General features: G+C 42.9%; 1 protein-coding gene across 20 annotated transcripts in view; it reads right to left on the bottom strand.

The window, feature by feature from the left end:
- Positions 1-20,165, bottom strand: part of TTLL5 (tubulin tyrosine ligase like 5) — a 279,659-nt gene that overhangs the window by 232,478 nt on the left and 27,016 nt on the right. For all 20 annotated transcript variants that reach the window (XR_006381664.1, XR_006381662.1, XR_006381665.1 and 17 more), the window contains exons 6-9: positions 19,243-19,373; positions 14,739-14,821; positions 7,348-7,417; positions 6,852-6,936 (exon numbers count right to left, since the gene is read on the bottom strand). Coding sequence is in view for 16 of the 20 variants with exons in the window: in XM_044230835.1 (XP_044086770.1) it covers positions 6,852-6,936; positions 7,348-7,417; positions 14,739-14,821; positions 19,243-19,373 (369 nt within the window). In the remaining 4 variants the exon portion in view is untranslated. The remainder of the gene's footprint in view (positions 1-6,851; positions 6,937-7,347; positions 7,418-14,738; positions 14,822-19,242; positions 19,374-20,165) is intronic.

The following is a 20,165-nucleotide window of genomic DNA, read 5'->3' as shown; positions in this document are numbered from 1 at the left end:
CATTATGTCTGTGCGTGAGAAGGACCTCTGATTTTTCAGAAACTTCTGAAAAATAGTAGTAGTTATCACCTAACTTCTAACCATGTCACTCCATGGTAAGTAAACCCTACCTATGCACCCCAATCTTCCTTCTATAGCCATTCCCTAATCAAGTGGGAGACAGTCATTCTCTGAAGTTCTTAAGAAATGCAAAGAGGACCCACGGGGCCTGCCTGCCTCACCCAGACATTACCTCACAGTGACATACCTCCTGCCATCCTCTCCCCCCAAAAGAATAATGATGGAGAGGGAGGGAAAAGGTTCTGCTTCAGAGAAAGAGGCTTTCCATCTCTCCTTGATATGATGATCTGATCTAACTTGATCGACAGCATGAAAAGATTGGCAAAAGCCTGCCAGGTGAGTAACCTGGTACTCCACTCATCTGTCATTTCTACACTTCTTTTTTCAATCGGACTGCATCTCTAACAATGTTTCTTCATCCTAATCTTCCTTCTCCCTGAGGAATTTATATTCTGAACTCCCGCAAGGACAAGATTATTGGTGTCACAGAGGGGGCTTCTAAAGAGCGTAAAAAGCAGTCAGAAGTGAGAATTAGAGAAAACAAAAACAAAAAACAAACCTAGGCTCGGTGGAAAGTTACCAAAAGGGCCAAAAGCCATACTCTATTTTGCTTAGCCCGATGGGGAATGTAGAAGGCCACATAGGTGTATGCACGTTCATCTCTTCCCTCCTAAAATGATAGGGTTCTCACTAAAGCCCCTATTAAAAGACCATGTTCATCTCTGGTCACCAGTTCCCAACATCGCCTTCGTATTATCTAGACTAGAGGTTCTACCAGCCTACCAATCAAGTTCTGATTAGCCCACAAATTGTTTTAAAACAAAACAAAACAAAACAAAACAAAAAACCTGGATGATTTGGCCAGTGTTTAAAAACTAGACCTTCCTTCCTACAGCCATGACTGATATGGAGGAAGATGGAAGACAGCACAGGAAGGTGGCCCACAGGCAGTCCACAGAGGTTATCCATGCAGGATGGCGGTCCCACAGGGTCAGAGTCCACACAAGGAGGGCATCTGAGGGAGACAGTGGCCAAGGAGGTTCAGAGATTGGCTACACACAAGGGAATTGGGTAAATAAATATGTTGGAAGATAAAGAGAGTCAGATTTCTCACTGTTGGAGAAGAGAGATAGAAAACAAGGACAGAGAGAGTCTCAAATGAATACTACAGAGTAGGTCCCAAAGGGGACCAAGAGACATGACAACTAAATAAACCACGTGATCTGGGCTCGGAGGCTTTTGTTACAGAGAACATTATTAGGACAAATGGCAAAATCCGAATGGGATCTCTAGATGCAGGGTAACAGGTAACTTTGCGCTACTTTTACAGCTTTTCTAGAAGTCTGAAATGGTTTCAAAATTCAAAGTCTAAAAACAGAAGTAAGTTTCTCAATAAAAATCTAGATATTCTCGGGGTGCCTGGGTGGCTCGATTGGTTAAGTGTCCAATTCTTGATTCTGGCTCAGGTTGTGATCTCAGGGATGTGAGATGGAGCCTCAAGTTCTGCTCAAGGCAGAGTCTGCTTGGGATTCTCTCTCCCTCTGCCCCTCCCCCTACTCATACTCATGCTCCCTCTCAGTGAATGTCCTTGGGAGTCTGTAGGTTTGTGACCCCTGATTTAGAACTTCACATTTCAAATTTCAACCCATCTAGGTCTGCAAGCTTCAATGCGAGCTCTTCATTAGCCGCAACCTAAAAGACGTAATTCACCAGCCACCCCAGGACCACATTTGCAAATACTTATGCTGGCACATACTGAAATCAAAGTGATGTACTGAGTCTTGAACCTCCCTCTTAATGAAATCAAAATTTAGAAAAAGCTCTGACGACAGCATTTCACAGTCTTGACCTTTAAACCAAAAAAAAAATTAAAAATAAGGGGGGGGGGTAGCCTGGACTTCTTTGCCAAATCTGAAACTGTTTACTATTTCATAGCCCACCGATGGAGAAGTATATGCCTTTTTATAAACCACACTGAAATACATAATCTTTGTTCTGATAATGAATTTTTTTTTTTTTACTATTTTATTTATTTATTTGACAGAGAGAGAGATCACAAGCAGGCAGTGAGAGAAGGGAGGAAGCAGGCTCCCGGCTGAACAGAGAGCCCGACGTGGGGCTTGATCTCAGGACCCTGGGATCATGACCTGAGCAGAAGGCAGAGGCTTAACCCACTGAGCCACCCAGGTGCCCCCTGATAATGAATTCTGAAGTCAAAAGCTACATTTCCTTTTTGCTTCTTAATGTTTCTCCATGAGAATGGGGACAACAGAAACGATCTGTCTAAAACTCTTGAGTGTCCATGGGAAGGGATCCTGTGTTAGGCACATAGAAGGTACTGGACAAGTATGAACTGAAACTGCACACGAGCTGCTTGTCCCAGGAACACCACCAGTGTGGAACCAAAACAGGAAGGAAAGCACAGACTTAGCAGAATCCTTTTAACTCTGTTCCTCCATTCAAAACCCATGTTGTTTTTCACGGATACAGCAGAATAGCCGGAGTCAGAGATAATCTGGAAGTAGGGCAGTGAGCCCCTCCCCTTTGAGAGTCCACATCATCTAACAAACCTTCAGTCCAAAACTACAAAAGAAAAAGGAAGCCAGCCCCGTGGAGCCCCTGGCTGGGGCACCTGAGTTCTCTTGCAGCAGGTGTAGCCATTCCGAGCCCAGAGGATGAAGAGACAGCACCTCCGGCGGCCTTGCCAGGAGCCACTGGGTTTCATCCTGGCCTGACCCAGACAAATCTTATGGACGAGAACAAGAGGCCCAAGGGCTCTCTGATCTGCTGTCAAACCAGCTGCAGGCGGGAGACTGCCAGCGCGCTGCAGTGACTAGGCAGCGCCCCACGGAGCCGTCTGGGAGGGGATTACCAGCCTGATCCCTGGTCTTCGGAGCCAGAAATGACTCAAACTTCACAAACAGCAGAGGCCTGCCAGCGAGGGTGACAATGAGCACCGGAGAGGGTTTTCTTGCCCTCGCTGCTGTCTCCACAGCCCCCCACCCCCCCCTCACTGCTGTGGCAGATTCTGGACAGTGTGCAGCCTGTGAGGTAATGTGAATTCCTTGGCAACCAATGAGTACCTGAATTCTTTCAAAACCACAGGAATCCAGCAGAGAAAAGGTAAATATCCCTGCGGAGCCAGTGTTAATTAGCAAGGAAGGCTACTGAAGAAGGAACTGGGGGGTGGGGAAGAAGGGAAAGGCATTACAAATGCTTTGGGGTCTTTTCTAAATTCCTGTTGAATAATGCGGCTAAGGCAGAAGAGAGGTAAGGCCTGACGGACCTTCTCAATGCCCTCCCCTCCCACCTTCCAGTGTGGATGGGAGTTTCCAGTCTGTGGATGGGCACCTTTGCTGCCCCCGAGTTGCCAGTGCGACCTATCTTTGGGTGTCTGACAACACACTTGGTTTTCAAGTCAATTTTGACTTTTTATTTTTCCCGTTGTAGTGAAAATGTGCCTATTAGCTCTGTCTCAAAAAAGTCCTCATCAAATCGTTTAGACCACATCCTGGATCCACTTGAAACTGTAAAATCCAGGACAAAGTCTTCTTGGATCCCACCTCTGACAAGAAAAAGAATCTACACCATTTTGGTAGAGAATGGTACCCCTCTCTGGAAACTGAGTGTCCCCTGCTGGTGCAAAGCAGGAACACACTTGTCAAACTCAAAAACAGGGTGAACCTCTGGGGCAAAAATGCTGGGCCCAAATACGAGGAACCCAATTCTTTTTCTAAACATCTCCATAGTCTGCCCATGTATAGGAAAACAATGACAGTTTTTCTGTGTTAATAAAACAACAAAGACAACTGGAAATTATTAATCTAAAAAGAAACTATTTCTGGTCTTTTTCTTAATAAGTTTAAAAAGGTCAAGAATTGACACAAAATAGCTAGTTTACAAAACCGTCTTGGGAAATGCACTTAATCTTTATGTCTCCTAAGCATTAATTTGGGGCCCGAAACAGGAGTGACACAGGAGAAGGCCCTTCTTTTCTAAAGAGGAAGCCAATTAAATTTGCTGCCAATGCTTTCTCTTTAGGAAAAATTACGGTTTTCCTTGTTGAGCCTCAAAGTAAAACAGCCTAGTAATCTCATCCCGAACTGATTATCTTCAGCAATGTCTACAGAAAACACACGTGACCCCAAATTACCAGAGGCTGCAGATCTGGAGACGCTATGGACTATTGTTGAATGTAATGACACAGTTGAGCAGATTCTGAGGATTAAAAAGAAGCAGATGAATGCCAAGATACACAGTGAGTTAAGACACAGGAGCTCGGGTACATGGAAGTGGCTGTGAACGGCAGCAGAGCCTCGCAGGCCTCACTAGTAGCCAGGCACAGGCCATATTGCACCATACTTGTGTGAAGCCTGGAGATGTACCTATACTTTTACATTAACTGAGCCCAAGCCCTGAATAGTCCTATTATTACTTGGTTCAATTTGGTCTGAGTTTTGTTTTTTTTTTTTTAAACTGTCTTCCAAATAATTCTGGTGGGGAAAAAAAAGTACACACACGCACCCACACATACACACACTCAGTCCCTGCTGGGGGTGAGGGAAGACAGTTACTCAATTCAGTGGATCTGATTTCCCACACAAACCCGGTAGACACAGCACTCGCATATCTGTAGGAAGTTCTATAATGAATGTTGTAGTGCTCTCATATCATATCTGAACCACTGAGGCCTGAAAGCTACACTAAATTTCACCAACAGAGACGGCTACTGATAGCATGAGTGCAAGGTCTTCGGAATAATATGCAGAAGATGCTGGTACGGCATCCTTGAGAAACAGTGGGTGTAACCTTGAGGTCTTTTCCCTATCCAAGAACTTCACTTTGTGGCAGGACATAATCAGTTCCTGCAAAAGGCACAGGAGGCAAGATGGGGTGAGGAGGCAGGGAGGGAAGGAGGTGGAGAAGCTCACGTTGGACAAGAGGGTCAGCTCATGTACCTCGACTTAGAAAATGGAAACCCTTCAAGCATCTTATACTCCTGAGCAGGAGGAAAGGGTTTCTTTTCCCTTCTTTTTGATCTACATAGTATGGGGATTCAGCTTTTAAACCTTTACTTCAAAGTCTGAGAGCACATGTGTCTACAAACACGACAGAAAACTGTCTGCCTATGAAAAGCTGATGTGAGCTAGGCGGCCTGGTGTGCTCAGATGCCCGGGTCAGCCCTTTCCCTAAGAACTGAGAAAGATTTTAGCTTCCCCCTCCTTTCCAAGGAACAAGAGTCTAGAACCACAGAGCTTCAGTAGCCTTCAGTGTTCCTCACACTCAGACTCAGGAATCTTCCATGACAGTGTTTCTGAATGCTGTCGCTGCCACCTAGAGGGGAAGGGGAGGCTCACCTCAACCCGCTACAAGCCGGTTAAAGGCGCTCACCCTGATTCCAGTGGCAGGATGCATCAAAAAATGTGAGTCCGTGACAGAATTAAAATAACATTCTAAAATAACAGCTTCCAGGGCACCTGGGTGGCTCAGTGGGTTAAGCCTCTGCCTTCAGCACAGGTCATGATCTCAGGGTCCTGGGATCGAGCTCCGCATGGGGCTCTCTGCTCAGTGGGGAGCCTGCTTCCTCCTCTCTCTTTGCCTGCCTCTCTGCCTACTTGTGATCTCTCTCTGTCAAATAAATAAATAAATTCTTTTAAAAAAGAAAAAAAGAAAATAACAGCTTTCAGAGGACAATAATTCGTGTCAAAGCACCTAAGCTTAGATAGGTAGCCTTCTTTTAACCGTGATATTTCCCATCTTCCAAGTGCATTTTCTAAAATTCACAAATACAGACCATACTTTTTAGCCTGCTGTGGCTGACTGCAGACGCAAAGTAAGTCCTCAACTGCTGGGTCCAATAAGGCCACCAAGCAGAAAAGGAACTTCAGGGCAAACTAGTTAGTAAAGAGATTTATATATTAGTTTTGTAGGGGAAAAGAATACAAGCACAGCAAAATGACATACTTAACCAACTGAGCCACCCAGGCATCCCACAAAATTACATACTTATTCTAAATAATTTAAAAGGCCTATATCACTAGTAAAATTTTCTGGCTGTGGAAAAAAAACCTTCAAATTATTAAAACTTGAGTTTAATTTTGTAAGTAAGTCACTTTCGTTATCTTAAAACCTAAAAGGTACATCAAGAGAAACAGAATGTATATACAACCACTGTACAGTTTATTATTTACAGGTAGGGGGAAAAAAGCAGCTAATGTCTCCAAAATACAGAAGGGCAACAAGAGGCCATGAAACAGCTCAAGCTATGAGCTCTGGAGTGATATCCACCAGTTCAAAGCCCCACTCCACTACCATCCAGGTGGGAGAGCTCTGAAAAGTGACCAAGTTCTCTCCTCACCCCCGGAAGCCCATTTCCCCAACTGCAAAACTGCATTAACTACATGGTCGCTGGGAGCACTGAAATAAATGTCTGTTATAGAACAGGTATATCTATATTGGATTTCTTCCTTCCTACCGGTTGTGAAGAAAAGTGACAAATTACCTCAGGGTATCTCAGGTATGACCCTAGGGTCATCATAACTACCACCGTGGCCTGAAAACACAACGTGATCCTGGATCCCTGCTGGGAAAGGTGGGGTTTATATAGAGAGGCATGTTCCTATGTGCAGAGATGCAAGGGAGACTGCAAAGTAACATGACTGATGTTCTGCCATCTGAAGCCCATCTGGGTTCATCTTCTGAGTTGAATGTAACAGAAACAGCCTGATCTTAACACACTCATTAAATGGAGCCATTTTGATAAACACCCCTTTCCCCCAAAAGTCTCTTACCTAGCCAATCCCTCTTCATAGAGATAGATGACAAGAGGATCATAGGAAGTCACAAGTACGTAGAGGCGCACGTCAAACTTGAAATCTAGAAAAAAAAATTGGGGTTCATAAAGAAATGTGAAAGGATAGTCTACCTCTCCCCACAAAACACATACTGCCTGCATACCTTGCCCTTTAAGAATAAATCATTACTCATTTCCTACAAATAAATAAACATATATATATATATCAATCATACACACCCACTGAGAAAGAGAGCTTACATATACAGACTGTGCAGCTCTCATGTAGACGTACTACAAAGCACTTTTTCTTTTCTATTCTCTCATTTCATCTTCAAAATAATCCTATGAGGTAGGTAAGGCACCAGCCTCATCTCTGGAGCCACAGCTGCCAAGAATTATACCAGCTTCATAAAGACTTACTAGAGAAGACTGTGAAAATATTCTTTAAAATTAGCAAGATCGAGCCCGTCAAGGGCCCAATCTCAACTCACCGTCTATGAGCAGGGGGTTGTTAATGTAACGGGAGACCAGGATGTTCTCCTCCAGGGAAATCTGGTTCGGCTATTGAGTAAAGAGAAAGAATAAAAGGACAGAAATCCTAACTCACAATGAGGGAGCAGAGTTCTTGACCTTTCAGAAACAATAAAGTGGAAAACTACGACTCTTTTTTTTTTTTTTTAAAGATTTTTATTTATTTGACACACACAGAGAGAAATCACAAGTAGGCAGAGAGGCAGGCAGAGAGAGAGGAGGAGGCAGGCTCCCCGCTGAGCAGAGAGCCCGATGCGGAACTCGATCCCAGGACCCTGAGATCATGACCCGAGCCGAAGGCAGAGGATTAACCCACTGAGCCACCCAGGCGCCCGAAAACTACAACTCTTAAGAAAAGTTTTCTTCCAACCTACCCCTACATTCAACTGGTCAGGTAACACAACACTTATAAACACTATGGGTATCCAATTACAATGAGGGAAAAATAAATTTACAAACCACTTCTCACATAATAAAGAGAGCAATAACAGCTTTAAAGATTTACATACATGATATTAAAAAGTTACATGCCAAGAAAAATAAAAGCTACTTAAAAAATAAATTAAAATGTGCTTTCTCCAAAATGTAAGGTGTGATGGAAATTTTAAAATACTACCATTATTCTTAAGCAAATGCTTTCTCTAAGTTGCTTAGAGAACTTACAGATCTTTTCCCAATGGATCCTGGCATTCTCCTTGAGAAACAGGACAGATATTTCATTGATTCATTCAGTTGTATTTCCTATGCTACTTTATAAAGACTGAACTAGATCTTAAAGGTTTTTCAAGGAATAAAGAGTTGTTATACAATAAAGAATCATGAGGACTGTTTGATACTCATAAGGCACTGAGGATCCAGTGAAGACAGAGAGAATCCCTGCCCTCATAGACCCTAATCCAGCCTTCCAAAGGGTTTAATATTTAGTAAGGGGACAGTAAAATGTACAAGTTAAAAGAACACAAAGCAGCATAGTTACAAGCGCAAGACGTGGGACTGCACAGTACCAGCGCTGCCCAGTTTCATGAATCAGTGAGGGAAGGTCTATTCTGGAAGAGTAGGCGCAGAAGCGAGTGTTGAAAGCTACTAGCACATGGTGGAAAGGAAAGGAAGCTGCCACGGAAAGGTGGCAGGCACAAACTTTAGTAGAAAGGAGAGGACACAGACCACTGACCTGGGGCTAAAAGACCGACCTGAGAAATAATGAAAGGTCTGGTTAGAATATCAGGAGGGAGGGGACACCACCAGCAAAGGAATTTGAACCCCCAACAAAGGAAGTTTAGCCTGAACATGGTGGGAAGGAGGAAATGATTGTGGATTCTTAATAGTAAGATTTTTAAATATATGGAATAGCACAACTCTAAGTGAGATTAGATGAAGACAGAAAAGTCAGCTGGAAGCCACCACAATCTATACAGGACAAAAGGACTGGAAAGGGGAAGTGGCTATATTCATAATTGTAATGATAATGGCTGCAGTAGAAGAACAGAAGTAACTATTAACATTTGCACGAAAAGAAATGTAATAAATGCACGGAACATTTGCTACACGTCCAGCTCTGTTCTAATTCTTCACAAGTAATATTTCCTACAGTCCTCACCCAACCCTCTGAGGTAGGTATATCACCATTCAAATATTACAGATGAGGAAAGAGTCAGAGAGGGTGACAAAGTCACATGGTGACAGAGGAGCACTGGAACGCAGCCAGTCTGCCTCAGAGACTTAACTCTTAGAGTACGATTCACATCTTTCCCCAAAGTTCTGACCTAACATACTAGCCCCCAAATTCAAAAGACGGTCTTTATACTAATGCATCTGCTACCCCCAAATACTACAGTTACCATGAAATAAGGATAATTTTGTGGCCTGTAACATCATACACAACCACGATGAGCAACCCCAGAGTTAAGATAAAGAGATTCCCCGCTCTTCTCCCACTGTTGCATCACACAGTCCCGGCGACGGTCAGGGCTGATTCACACTCATGGACCTGATCGCCCACACCATTTCCGGACTCCCTTACATTTCTTGATCACTTTCTCACAAGCACTATCTCCATTTTGAGTCAGCTTAGTATGTAAGAAGTGATGAATCATAGTACAAAGGAGCAAGCCTCAGGCTGCGTTCCAAACTTAAAATTAAACAAATGCAGACCTCTTCCCACTGAGTAACACCTATAGGCTGTGGCAGATGCGTGACCATCCAACTGTCCTCGGAACCAGAGACTACACTGGCGATGGCCATCACCCCATGACACATCTAATGTCCTTGTCCACTTCCTCCCTCTCCTCCCTCATCATACACATGTATCCCTTGAGTTATGCATTATCTCGTACATTATTTAATATTTGTTCAGTGGTCTGAGCCTCTCATGTCTACCTACATTAGGAGTTAAATTGTAGTTCATCAAAGAAAAAAATAGTTTGGGTATAGTTTCTTTGTATAATGTTATACTAAGAAGCAACTAATGAAAGCTTTTTGGTATTTTCAAGCCTGTTTCCTTTTCATCATTTCTCAACTAACTCATTTCAAATGATTTCAATTCCAAGCTCAAATTGCCCTCCAAAGCATGCTAAAGCAAGGTCTAAATTGTTGGGAAAGCTGGAAACATATCCATGTTTCTAACTGGACTTTGAGATTAAAGCTCATGGTATCTGTTAAGTTATTATAAGGCAGAACGGTACGGTGGTTAAGAGTGTTAAGCTCTGGAATCAACTAGACCTGAGATAATCTTGACTCTACCACTTACTAAGGAAATAACAGTAACCACCTAGGGTTCTTCTAAAGACTAACTGAGTTTATATTTGGAAGGTACCATGACAGGCACATATTAAATGCTCAAGACCTACCAGTGTAAAGTCAAGAGTAACTCTATGGTTCTACTAAGTTCTTACTAAGCCTTCATCACGGCGCACACCGTGCCATTCCACTCAGAGCTGCGCACTAAATCATAATGAAGACACATTAGCTTAGTATCAGTGTTAGTATTAAGAGATAATCCCTATTCCTCAAAAGGTTTTAAGGAGTGGCAGCACCTGGCACACAGCAAGGACTCTCTAAATAGTTCTTGAACCATGATAAAAAATAGAGAGCATTTAAGATAACAACATATAAACAAATAGAAACAAATAGAAAGAGCACTATAAAGAATTATATTCACAAATATAGGAAGTAAATAGAGTGACCTATTCTCCTGCTACTTCAAAATCTCAAAGAAAACATTAATGTTGTATTTACTATGGCTAATGTGTTAGAAGAGGATGACGAAATTTGACCTCCATAATCAAATTTGTACCTTAATCAGAAAATGCCAGATCTTTCCCTCCTCAACTTGAATATACTAAATTGGGAAAATACGGCATTTAGTCATGGTTACTGAGGGAGCTGGGGTAAACGCAACTGTGCTCCTCTGTGCTGTATTTCTAGAGGTAAAGAGCACATCTTAAGAAGCCATGCATGTTAGCTGAGAGGCCAAGGTACTTCCGTCTGTAAGAGCTCACGCTTCTCCCTTTGGTGTTTCATAAAAGTAATGCCTTTTCTATCCTTTATCCTGTTCTTGTAATGGTAAAAGTTGCTATTTGTAGACATTTTCCAGAAGGTTATGACTATAATTGGGAATTTCTAATAAGAGGCCCTCTCCAGTGGGGAAGACAAGGAAAGATGTTTTCATTTGGCCTTCACACCTAACTCCACCCACCACCACCCCCCAGTCCCTCACCCACTCCCATTAGTTCTGTTCACAGACCCTCCGCCTGAGCACTCCCTCCACCCCAACAAATCTAAAAGGAAAGCAGGCAGCAGCCTTGGAAAGAGTTACTTCATCCAGTTGGCTAATGGGTCACATATTCCATGGGAAAGGATCCAGGTATGGAAAAGACAGGATGGTGAGGCCTTGTGTGTAAGGAGAGAGAGAAGAGTATTAACTACATGGTTTGTAGGTCTGAGTAAAAGGTGATAAAATTCCAGTTTTTGGAGTGAAATGGGAATATTTTCCCATTATGTCCACATGCTGCCAGCTCCCCTGGTGCCTACTGGCATCTTCCCAGGCTTCTGTCTGGCACCTTCACCAAATACCTCAAAGAATCAGACTCATTCCAAAGCTGCACTGAGGGGGAGGAGGGAGGCAAAGGGTCCTGCCAAGTACTTTGATCTATGCAGGGGGTCTCTAGGGATTCAGCCCAGGGAGAAGTGGGAGGGAGAAGGAAAGCCTGCCAAACGCATTCTCTAAAGACTTGTCACCCTCTATGAGACTCCATCCAGGGAAGAGTTAGGGCACGGGGTTCTCAGCCCCACCAAGGAAAGTTTAACTTTTCTATTCTTTATGATGTTGGTTTCAAAATAACAAATCACTAGAGCAAAAGTGCATTCCAAAAGAAAAACGTCCCAGATGAGCTGGAAATAGATCCTATTCCTTTTGACTCATGTCTAAGAAAATAAAAAGCAAACTTGTACCACAGTTGACTTTCAATAGCAATTCCATTTGGCAGCTAAAACCCAAACCCAAACGAGTGCCGTCTATGAGATTCAAACAACACTGGAGCTCCTGGCACGGAGCTGAAGGAAAAGCTGTCAAGACAGGAGCCTTCACGCCAAGGTCAGAACAGAAACAAGAAAAGAGAGCTCCAAGCCATATGACCAGGGCCTTCTGTCACAAGAGACTCAGGGGCAAAAGGCCTCCAGAGGGACTGATCCAGGGCCAGGTAACGGGACTTGTAGCCTAGGCCTCAGGCTGGAGTAGCTCCTATACCAGAATGAGGCTCAGTAAGGTCCAGTCATCAGTAGTCACCGAACAGTTTTCAGTCCAGACTGAATTTAAGGATTTTTCGATGTGAAAGACCTCTCAGAAAGTTAGTTTGTGCACATGTAGGAAATAGCTCGGACCACATAAAAAGAAAATTGGGGAATTTGAAAACAGAGTACTTGACCACACACACACACACATATCTACCTCCCCTTCTTCCCTTCCAGAGTCCCACTGGAAGGACAGAGAAGATATTTTTAAAAGAACGAAATGATAACAAAGTTAGAAAACATTTAAAGGAGCCAGGAAGAGACCAAAAGTTGAAGGAAACCCTCAAAGACAGAAAGCAGATGGGATCAGGTTGAGAAAACAGAGCAAAGGAAGCAAATTACCAGAGGTGAGAATGATCTTCTCAAGGAGCCTCTGAGAAGCTCCAAGCTGGCAGGAAACAAAAATGAGGAGCAGGAGTGGGCCAAGGAATGAAAATCAGATAATTAATTCTTAATTAATTCAGGGGGCTTCCTCCAACACCCAGAGCTTTGCCCTCAGGATAAAACCTAATGATAATACTCTGAGGAGGACATCTTGTGTGGGCAGAGGGATTTGACAGAAGAGTGGAATTTGAGGCCGCTCTATCCCTACAACAGACACAGAGAGGAAAAGACAGGAAAGATAGTGCTGCCCAGAAGGGAAATCACCAGAATCTTCCTCTGTAATTCACAGTTAGGCCTGTTCTGTTTTGGCAGGGCGGCAGGAAGACACATGCTCCTCACTCACACCCACCTGAGGCTCGGCCTGTCAGTCAACACCATTTATCCTCGCACCAAACTGAGTTCGCCTTCTGTCCAGGGAGAAACTTTGCAGGGAATCAGTCCTAAACAAGAGTACCCAAAACCTGAGCCAGCTGTCAGTTTCAGTCAGTCTAGTCTTTAGTTCATAAATACACCCAAGGTCACTGACACTGAGAAAACCCAACAGCAGGGGGTAAAAAAAGACAATCCCAAGAAAACTCACGAAACAAAAGAAAACTTCCCAAAAAACTTTCAACTGATATCCTCACTAAGGCCAATACCGCACCCATTAATCTATTAAGCAACAACAGGCTTTTTTTAATTAAAAAAAAAAAAAAAAAAAAGGCAAACACAAAGTAAGGATTTCTATAAAATATGATAGCCAACAGAGAAATATAGTAGATAAAATGAATACTAAAATGGATAAAGTCCAAACTGGTGATCCAGAAGGATCAAGATGGGGGAAAACAGAATTTAATACCAGAGGAAAGTGGACATAAAGGAAAGACCCAGGATGCCTCAAAAATGAGGTCTAGAAGCAGAAACAAAAGCAAAAAAAAAAAAAAAAAAGGATAATTTTCCCTAAACCAAAGAAAAACACTAGTTTCCAGACTAAAAGGGCTGACCAAATGTCCAGGAGTAAAAATGAGGAAAGACCCAGAGTGAAATACTGGTTCAATTTCAGGATTCCAGGGGTGTCTGGCTGGCTCAGTGGGAGAAGCATGTGACTCCCTGTCTTGGGGTGGTGAGTTCAAGCCCCACGTTGGGTGTAGAGATTACTTAAACAAATAAAACTTAGAAAATCTTTTTCAGAATTCCAATGCTATGAGGTTACTATCGAGTTTAATTCTTTTTATTCAACTTATAGATAAAGCAGAGAAATGGAATCACAGTTACTGAAGATAGTATAATTGTATAAACTTTCAAAATATAAAAATAATAAAGAATAGGAATGTGGAAGGGAGGGCAGGAGGTTATGTGAATACAATACACATCAAACTGGGACTTAACAAACACAATGTAAAGCCAAGAAAAGAAACATAAAATCAACTCCATTAGGTTATAAACTACTGTTAAAAGTCTTCTAGGAAGTGAGCCTGGGGTTGAGATTTTACCTTATTTATTCTGTATTTGTTCAACTTATAAACCACTTTTAATAAGGATTTTGCAAAGAATCAAGATACTGACAAGTTTTGAAAAAAAAGAAGAGGATGAGGAGGAGGGAGGGAGATGCAGAAACACCAACAGGGATGCCATACCAAACTGAGGTTAATTTCCTTGATGATCTCGAGGGCAAGAACCCACAATTCTCACACTAGAAACTAAATGTAATATGCTACCAATTAATGCTTGGTACTGAGGAATTAATATGACAATATGCTTCAAGTGGAAAAGAAACCTCTTTTCTGCTGACTCCAAAGGCTTCTCTTCCCTAATATTTGATCAACTGACTTTTTAGCCATGGAGTAACTGCTGGAACAGGAAGAGGCTACTGCTGGTAAGACGACTAGTGGCCAACTCATACACACCATCGACTCACATGTCTGAATGCAGATTTCAGAAGGGAACACCTACTCTTAATTGAAAAAAAAAAATCATATTAGTAGCTAAGACAAGGGGTGAAACAAGAAAAAACTAGTAAGAAGACAGGGTAAGGGGGCGCCTGGCTGGCTCAGCCGGTGAAGCATGTGACTCCTGATCTTGGGATTAGGAGTTCAAGCCCCACATGGGGTGTTTAAAACTTACTTTAAAAAAAGAAGAAGAAGAAGAAAGAAAGAAATAGAAGAGGAAGAAGAGAGGGTGCCACCTGCTGCATACTTACATTGTTGATCAGGTAGACGCCCCGTCCCCTAGAAGAGGCCACTGGTTTTACTATCCAAGGTCCCCGGTCCTTTGAATATGAATCTGCTCAAAATGTTGGGAGATTAAAAGAGGGACAGAGAGAAACAGAGAGAAAGAAAGGACAAGAGTTTATTATTCTAAATTTCAACAATGGTTTATCCACTCAGACACCCAAAGAAGTTTCCATATTTCTAAGTGGAGGGTGGCCAGGCTAAAATACCTGTATTTTTGAACTGGCTTCAAACATCAACACAAAAGCAGAGAGGGGACGGAAAGGAGGAAGGAGGAGGCAGCAAAACTACACATTACTTCCACCATTTCCCCTCTTTCTTGAATGAGAGGATGAAAACAAAATAAGGCAACTCTCTCATACTGGTCTATGACTGTCACGAACAGCCTACGGGAATCTGAGATTCTCGCCTCAGTCAACTCAAGGACCTCCGGAGGCTCCCACTGCAGACAGTGCCACTGGGGGTCAAACACTAGATCACCTGAAATGACAGCATTCCTTAAGTGATTTCTCTTAGCTTGGATGAAAAAAATCACTGTCTGTCAAACTGTGTGCAAGTGGCGCAAGAGGACAATAATTTACGTGATCGAAAGAAGCCCTTTACTTTTTTTTGCACAATACAGTGATTCAACATCCATATACACAATGAAACAGCACAATGAGCATAGTTACCATCTGTCCCCACAGACAGTTACTACAATACTGACTGCCTTCCCTACACTGTACCTTTCATGTCCGTGACTCATTTATTTCATAACCGGAAGCTTGTACCTCTTAATCCCCTTCACCTGTTTCACCCTTCCCCCCGTCCACCGCCTCCCCTCTGACAACCACCAGCATGTTCTCCGTATTGAGGAGTCTTCTCATTTTTGTTTATCTATTTGTCTTGTTTTTGAATATTCCACATATAAGTGAAATCATACAGTGTTTGTCTTTCTCTGACATATTTCACTCAGTATAATACCGCCTAGGTCCACCCATGTTGTCATGAATGCCAAGATTTCATTCTTTTTATGGCTGAGTCATATTCCATCGTGTATATATGCCACACATTTATCCATCGTCTATCAATGGACAGTAAGGTTGCTTCCAGAATTTGGCTGTTGTAAATAATGCAGCAATAAGCACATAACTTTTTGAATTAGTGTTTTCATCTTCTTCCTGTAAATACCGAGAGCTGGAATCGCTGGGTCATATGCTATTCCTATTTTTATTTTTTCAGGAACCTCCACACTGTTTTTCATAGTGGCTGCACCAATTTACTTTCCCAACAACAGTACACAAGGGGCTCCCTTTTCTCTGCAACCTCGCCAATACTTGTCATATCCTATCTTTTTGATACTAACCATTCTGCCAGGTGTGAGGTGACATCTCGTTGGGGTTCAGATTTGCGTTTCCCTGATGAGTGATGCGGAGCCTCTTCCACATGTCTGTTCGATTTAACCCTCTCCCGTCTCCTCTGGGACCCCATTCCCTTGTTCATATCTTCAAGCTCACTCTTCTCTCTGGGGGGCTTCTTCTCTTTTTCTCTAATAATCACCTCTTCCTCCATCCCTGCAACTTCCAGGATCTATTACCTTTGGCCAGAACTCAACCCTGGCTTTACAGCTGCCTGCAAATCACCCCGTGGAAACCTGTAGGCCTCTCAAATCCGTACCCGGCCCCAAATTTCACACTCTCCATCCCTTTTAATAGCTCTTCCTTTACAGTCCTGGTTATGCTCCCTGGTGAAAGATGTGCCGAGGCTCCTGGCTGCTCACAGTCACCCCTCTGCAGCCATCTTTGGCCCTTGCCTCACTACCCACAGCCAGTTGGTTCACTTTATTCTACCATTCTTTCTGCTCCCTCTCTTCTACTCCAGCTACCTAGCTCAATCCAACTACGCTTGTTGTCATAACCTCCAAGTCATCACTCTCCTAGTGCGCACACTCAAGTGAGCTGCAGAGGGACAGGAACGCGAGTCATGGAGAAAATGGAAATTTCTGGGTTACAATATGCTAAAGGGACATGACACTAAAGGGAGAGAAGAACTTAAGACAGACATCGTGAAGAAGAGGAAAGTCTCTTTGAAAGAGGAAGTGGTACCAGTAGGTGGGTTTCTCCCCTAAGACGTAACCTTAGCAACACAACTAACCTAACAGTGTTGGCTCCTTTCCCCACTGCCAAATGAATTTTAGTGTAGAGGTCATAGATTCTAGACAACTGGTAAAGTATCACTGGCATCCTGGCGAGACTGAAACCAAGAAGACCCTTCTACTATCACGTTGTCCCTGTTCCCCCTTTTCCACAAACACAGTGAGTCCCTGCTGTGGTGTTTGGTGATGACGTCAGTAAGTGATTTGTTTGGGGGACTGAGGAACACCATTTGCCTATAGTAACTGCCCTGGGGCTAAGCGTGGTGGCTTTGAGTTATGGCTATATTAATTCCATGTGTTCTGCTGACCTTTTAAATTCATTTTTGTTAAAAAGTAGCACACACACAAGTTTCAATAATACACTAAAGAAGCAATCCTTCTAGAAGACAGGTCATGCTTGAACTGATGGAGGGAACCTAAGTCTATCCAGTCATCTGAAGGAACACCCCACCCCCGCAACGTGCCTCCAAAGGGTGAACAGAAAAATAAGAAATAGCAGAGAGAGGACAAAGGGAATTTTCATCTCAGACTCCTGTAGATGTCAACAGGGAATTATTGTAGAAGTTAACAGGAGGAATTCACATCTGGGACATGTGCTAACACATTAACTGAAGTATTTTTATGCTATCATGTTGGCTTATTGCATAATTTTTTACCTTTACTACATAACAATACATCTCAACATAACTTGAAATAAGGAGTAACACTGAACATTTATTAAGCACCTATCGCGTACCATTCCAAGTGCCTTCCATGTATTAACCTACTTAAACATCACAATAATACTATGAGGTCAGTACTAGTAATAATCCCATTTTGCAGAGGAGGCAGCTAAGACAGAGAGTGTTTTAAGGAACATGGCTAAAGTCACATAACAAAAATTCTTAACTGTAAGTTTTCAGCTTTGCATCCACTGTCATTTTGAACTTAATTCATTTAATTACTAGTCTCTTCTGAGCCATTTCAGAGCCTTCTGTGGGCAAACACTGAACATATCTAATGTTAATGGTCCCCGCTTGAACAGGGAGCGCTATCAGAGAAATGGCCTCACCAACGTGAAGCGGAAATCCCAATGACGGAAATCCCAGAGGACGAACACCCCGCACTGGTCAACCAGACCAGACTGTTATATCCAACAGGTTAAGAAAATCACAAGTCAGGAAGTCTAGAGAGAACTTTCTCTTCCTCTCTCTGTGCTTCCTAAGACAGGCGTAGTCTCTCTCCTGGACGTACAGAGAAGAAAGGGATCTATGTGTCTGTCCTTAGACCCTTCTCACAGAAGAGGCCTCTATCACTGGTGGTACTGGGAAACGGACACTGTGCACACACAGCCCCGGGTCTTCAAGCAGTAAGGCCTGGTGGTGAAGAACACGGTCTCTGATGCCAAACCACAGAGTCTGACCCACCGTTTGCAAACTACACAACTTACGGGAAGCTCCTGACCTCTCAGTACATTCGTCTCTTCATCTGTAAAACTGGGAATAACAACGGTACTTACCTCAGAGTAGAACTGCCACTCAGAAGAGGGCCTAACAGAAACGAGATGTTCGTTCCATTTTAGCTTTTATTATTGTTACTTTTCAGACTCTCACAAAAGACCTGCCTCCCACCTTCTCTGTACTCACACCTCTTCCATGCACCAGGCCTCCTGATCAGGCTCTGCCCCCAGGGAGAAAAGTCTGAAATAGCCCATTTCGTCTACTTGCACCCGGGGAAGATAGCTGACTTCAAGGCAAAAGGAATTAGAAGGCCCCATTAAGACTGGGAAGCAAGCCACATGCTCCTAGTGAGCTTTACAGGCAAGAGAGTGGACATTTACATCCCTATTGGGCTAACACCTGTCAGGATACTCCAACCAGAGTGTGACTAACGGGAACCTCTAAACCCTCACACTAAACAACGCGTGATACTTGTATCTCATAAGCCATACAAGTCGAGAAATCAAGGTGATAGGAATACTCCTTAAATGGCAAGAAAAAGCAGACAACAAAAAGGAAGCATATATAGTTCAAAGGCAGAAGTATATACACCCTTCCATAGGCACTGACTCTTGCTGGTGAAGAAACGTTCTGTACCAGACAGGGGCACAGGTGTGACACCCATGTATCCTTCTAGAAATGAAAGCAACAAGCTTACTAAAAATAAACATACAGGGACATAATCACAATGAAAACGGTTTTAAAGTCATCCCTCCAGCTGTTTCACTAAAGAAACACACTGTTTTAAAGATTTGAAAAGCCCTAAGTAGTTACTAACTCAAGGTGGCCCTTGGGGTAAGTCTGCCCCGAGCTCAGTGAGGTGGCGGGGGAGGAAGGGGGCATTCGCAGCCAAGCACTTACTACAGAATTCCGCATACTCGGCTGGCAGAAGGAAGGTCTGAGGGAGGATGTGAAAAGCCTTGAATCCGTGTGTGTGCTGCATTCGAATGATGTTTTTGTAGAGTCGGTCTTTCCGGGTTAGTTCATAGGACCTAAAAATCATAAAAGTTTTCCATTTCAGTAAAGTCTGACTCCGAGGCCTTCCTGTGTTACCACATACTACAGAGTTCGTAGTTCAGAGCTGGAATAGGTACCGAGGACAGTATTACATGAGATCGACCACTCTGTCAACCCCAAAGTTTAATAATCATTTTCATGAACTGGATTTCTTTGATCAGATTTATTCACTGAGGTATAACTGACCTACAGTAAGATTTGCCCTTTTTAGTATATAATTCTATGAGTTTTAACAAACATATACAATTATTTAATTGCTACCACGAATGGTTCTAGCATCCCAAGAAGTTACTTCTAGTCCCTTTGGAGCCAATCCTTCCAGTCCCCTTCTGCCATTGGTAAGTATTCACCTGTTTCCTGTCCCTTAGTTTTGCCTCTTCCAGAAGGTCAAGTTCATGGAATCATATATATGTGTCTTTTTGAGACTGGCTCCTTTCCCCGAGACTGGCAGCAACTGAGATTCATCCCTGCTGTTGCCTGCATAAGGATCTCACTCCTTTTTAGGGCTCAGGAGTAATCCATTGCTCAGAAAGACTGCAGTTTCCTTATTCATTTGCCAGTAGATGGACATGTAAGCTCTTTTCAGTTTTTGAAGATTATGAATAAAATCACTAAAAGCATTACGCAAGTTTAAAAGCATTATGCAAGTTTTTGTATGGACATAAGTTCCAATCTCTCCAGGAATGAGACTGCCAAGTTCAGTAAAATTGTTTAGTAAATTCTATTAGTTATCTATTTTTGCATTATAAATTATTGCCACAACATTA

The sequence above is a fragment of the Neovison vison genome, chromosome 13, assembly GCF_020171115.1.
Source record: "Neovison vison isolate M4711 chromosome 13, ASM_NN_V1, whole genome shotgun sequence".
Taxonomy (NCBI): Eukaryota; Metazoa; Chordata; class Mammalia; order Carnivora; family Mustelidae; genus Neogale; species Neogale vison.
The sequence above is the reverse complement of the archived record's forward strand: the minus strand, read 5'-3'. Positions and strand labels throughout refer to the sequence as shown.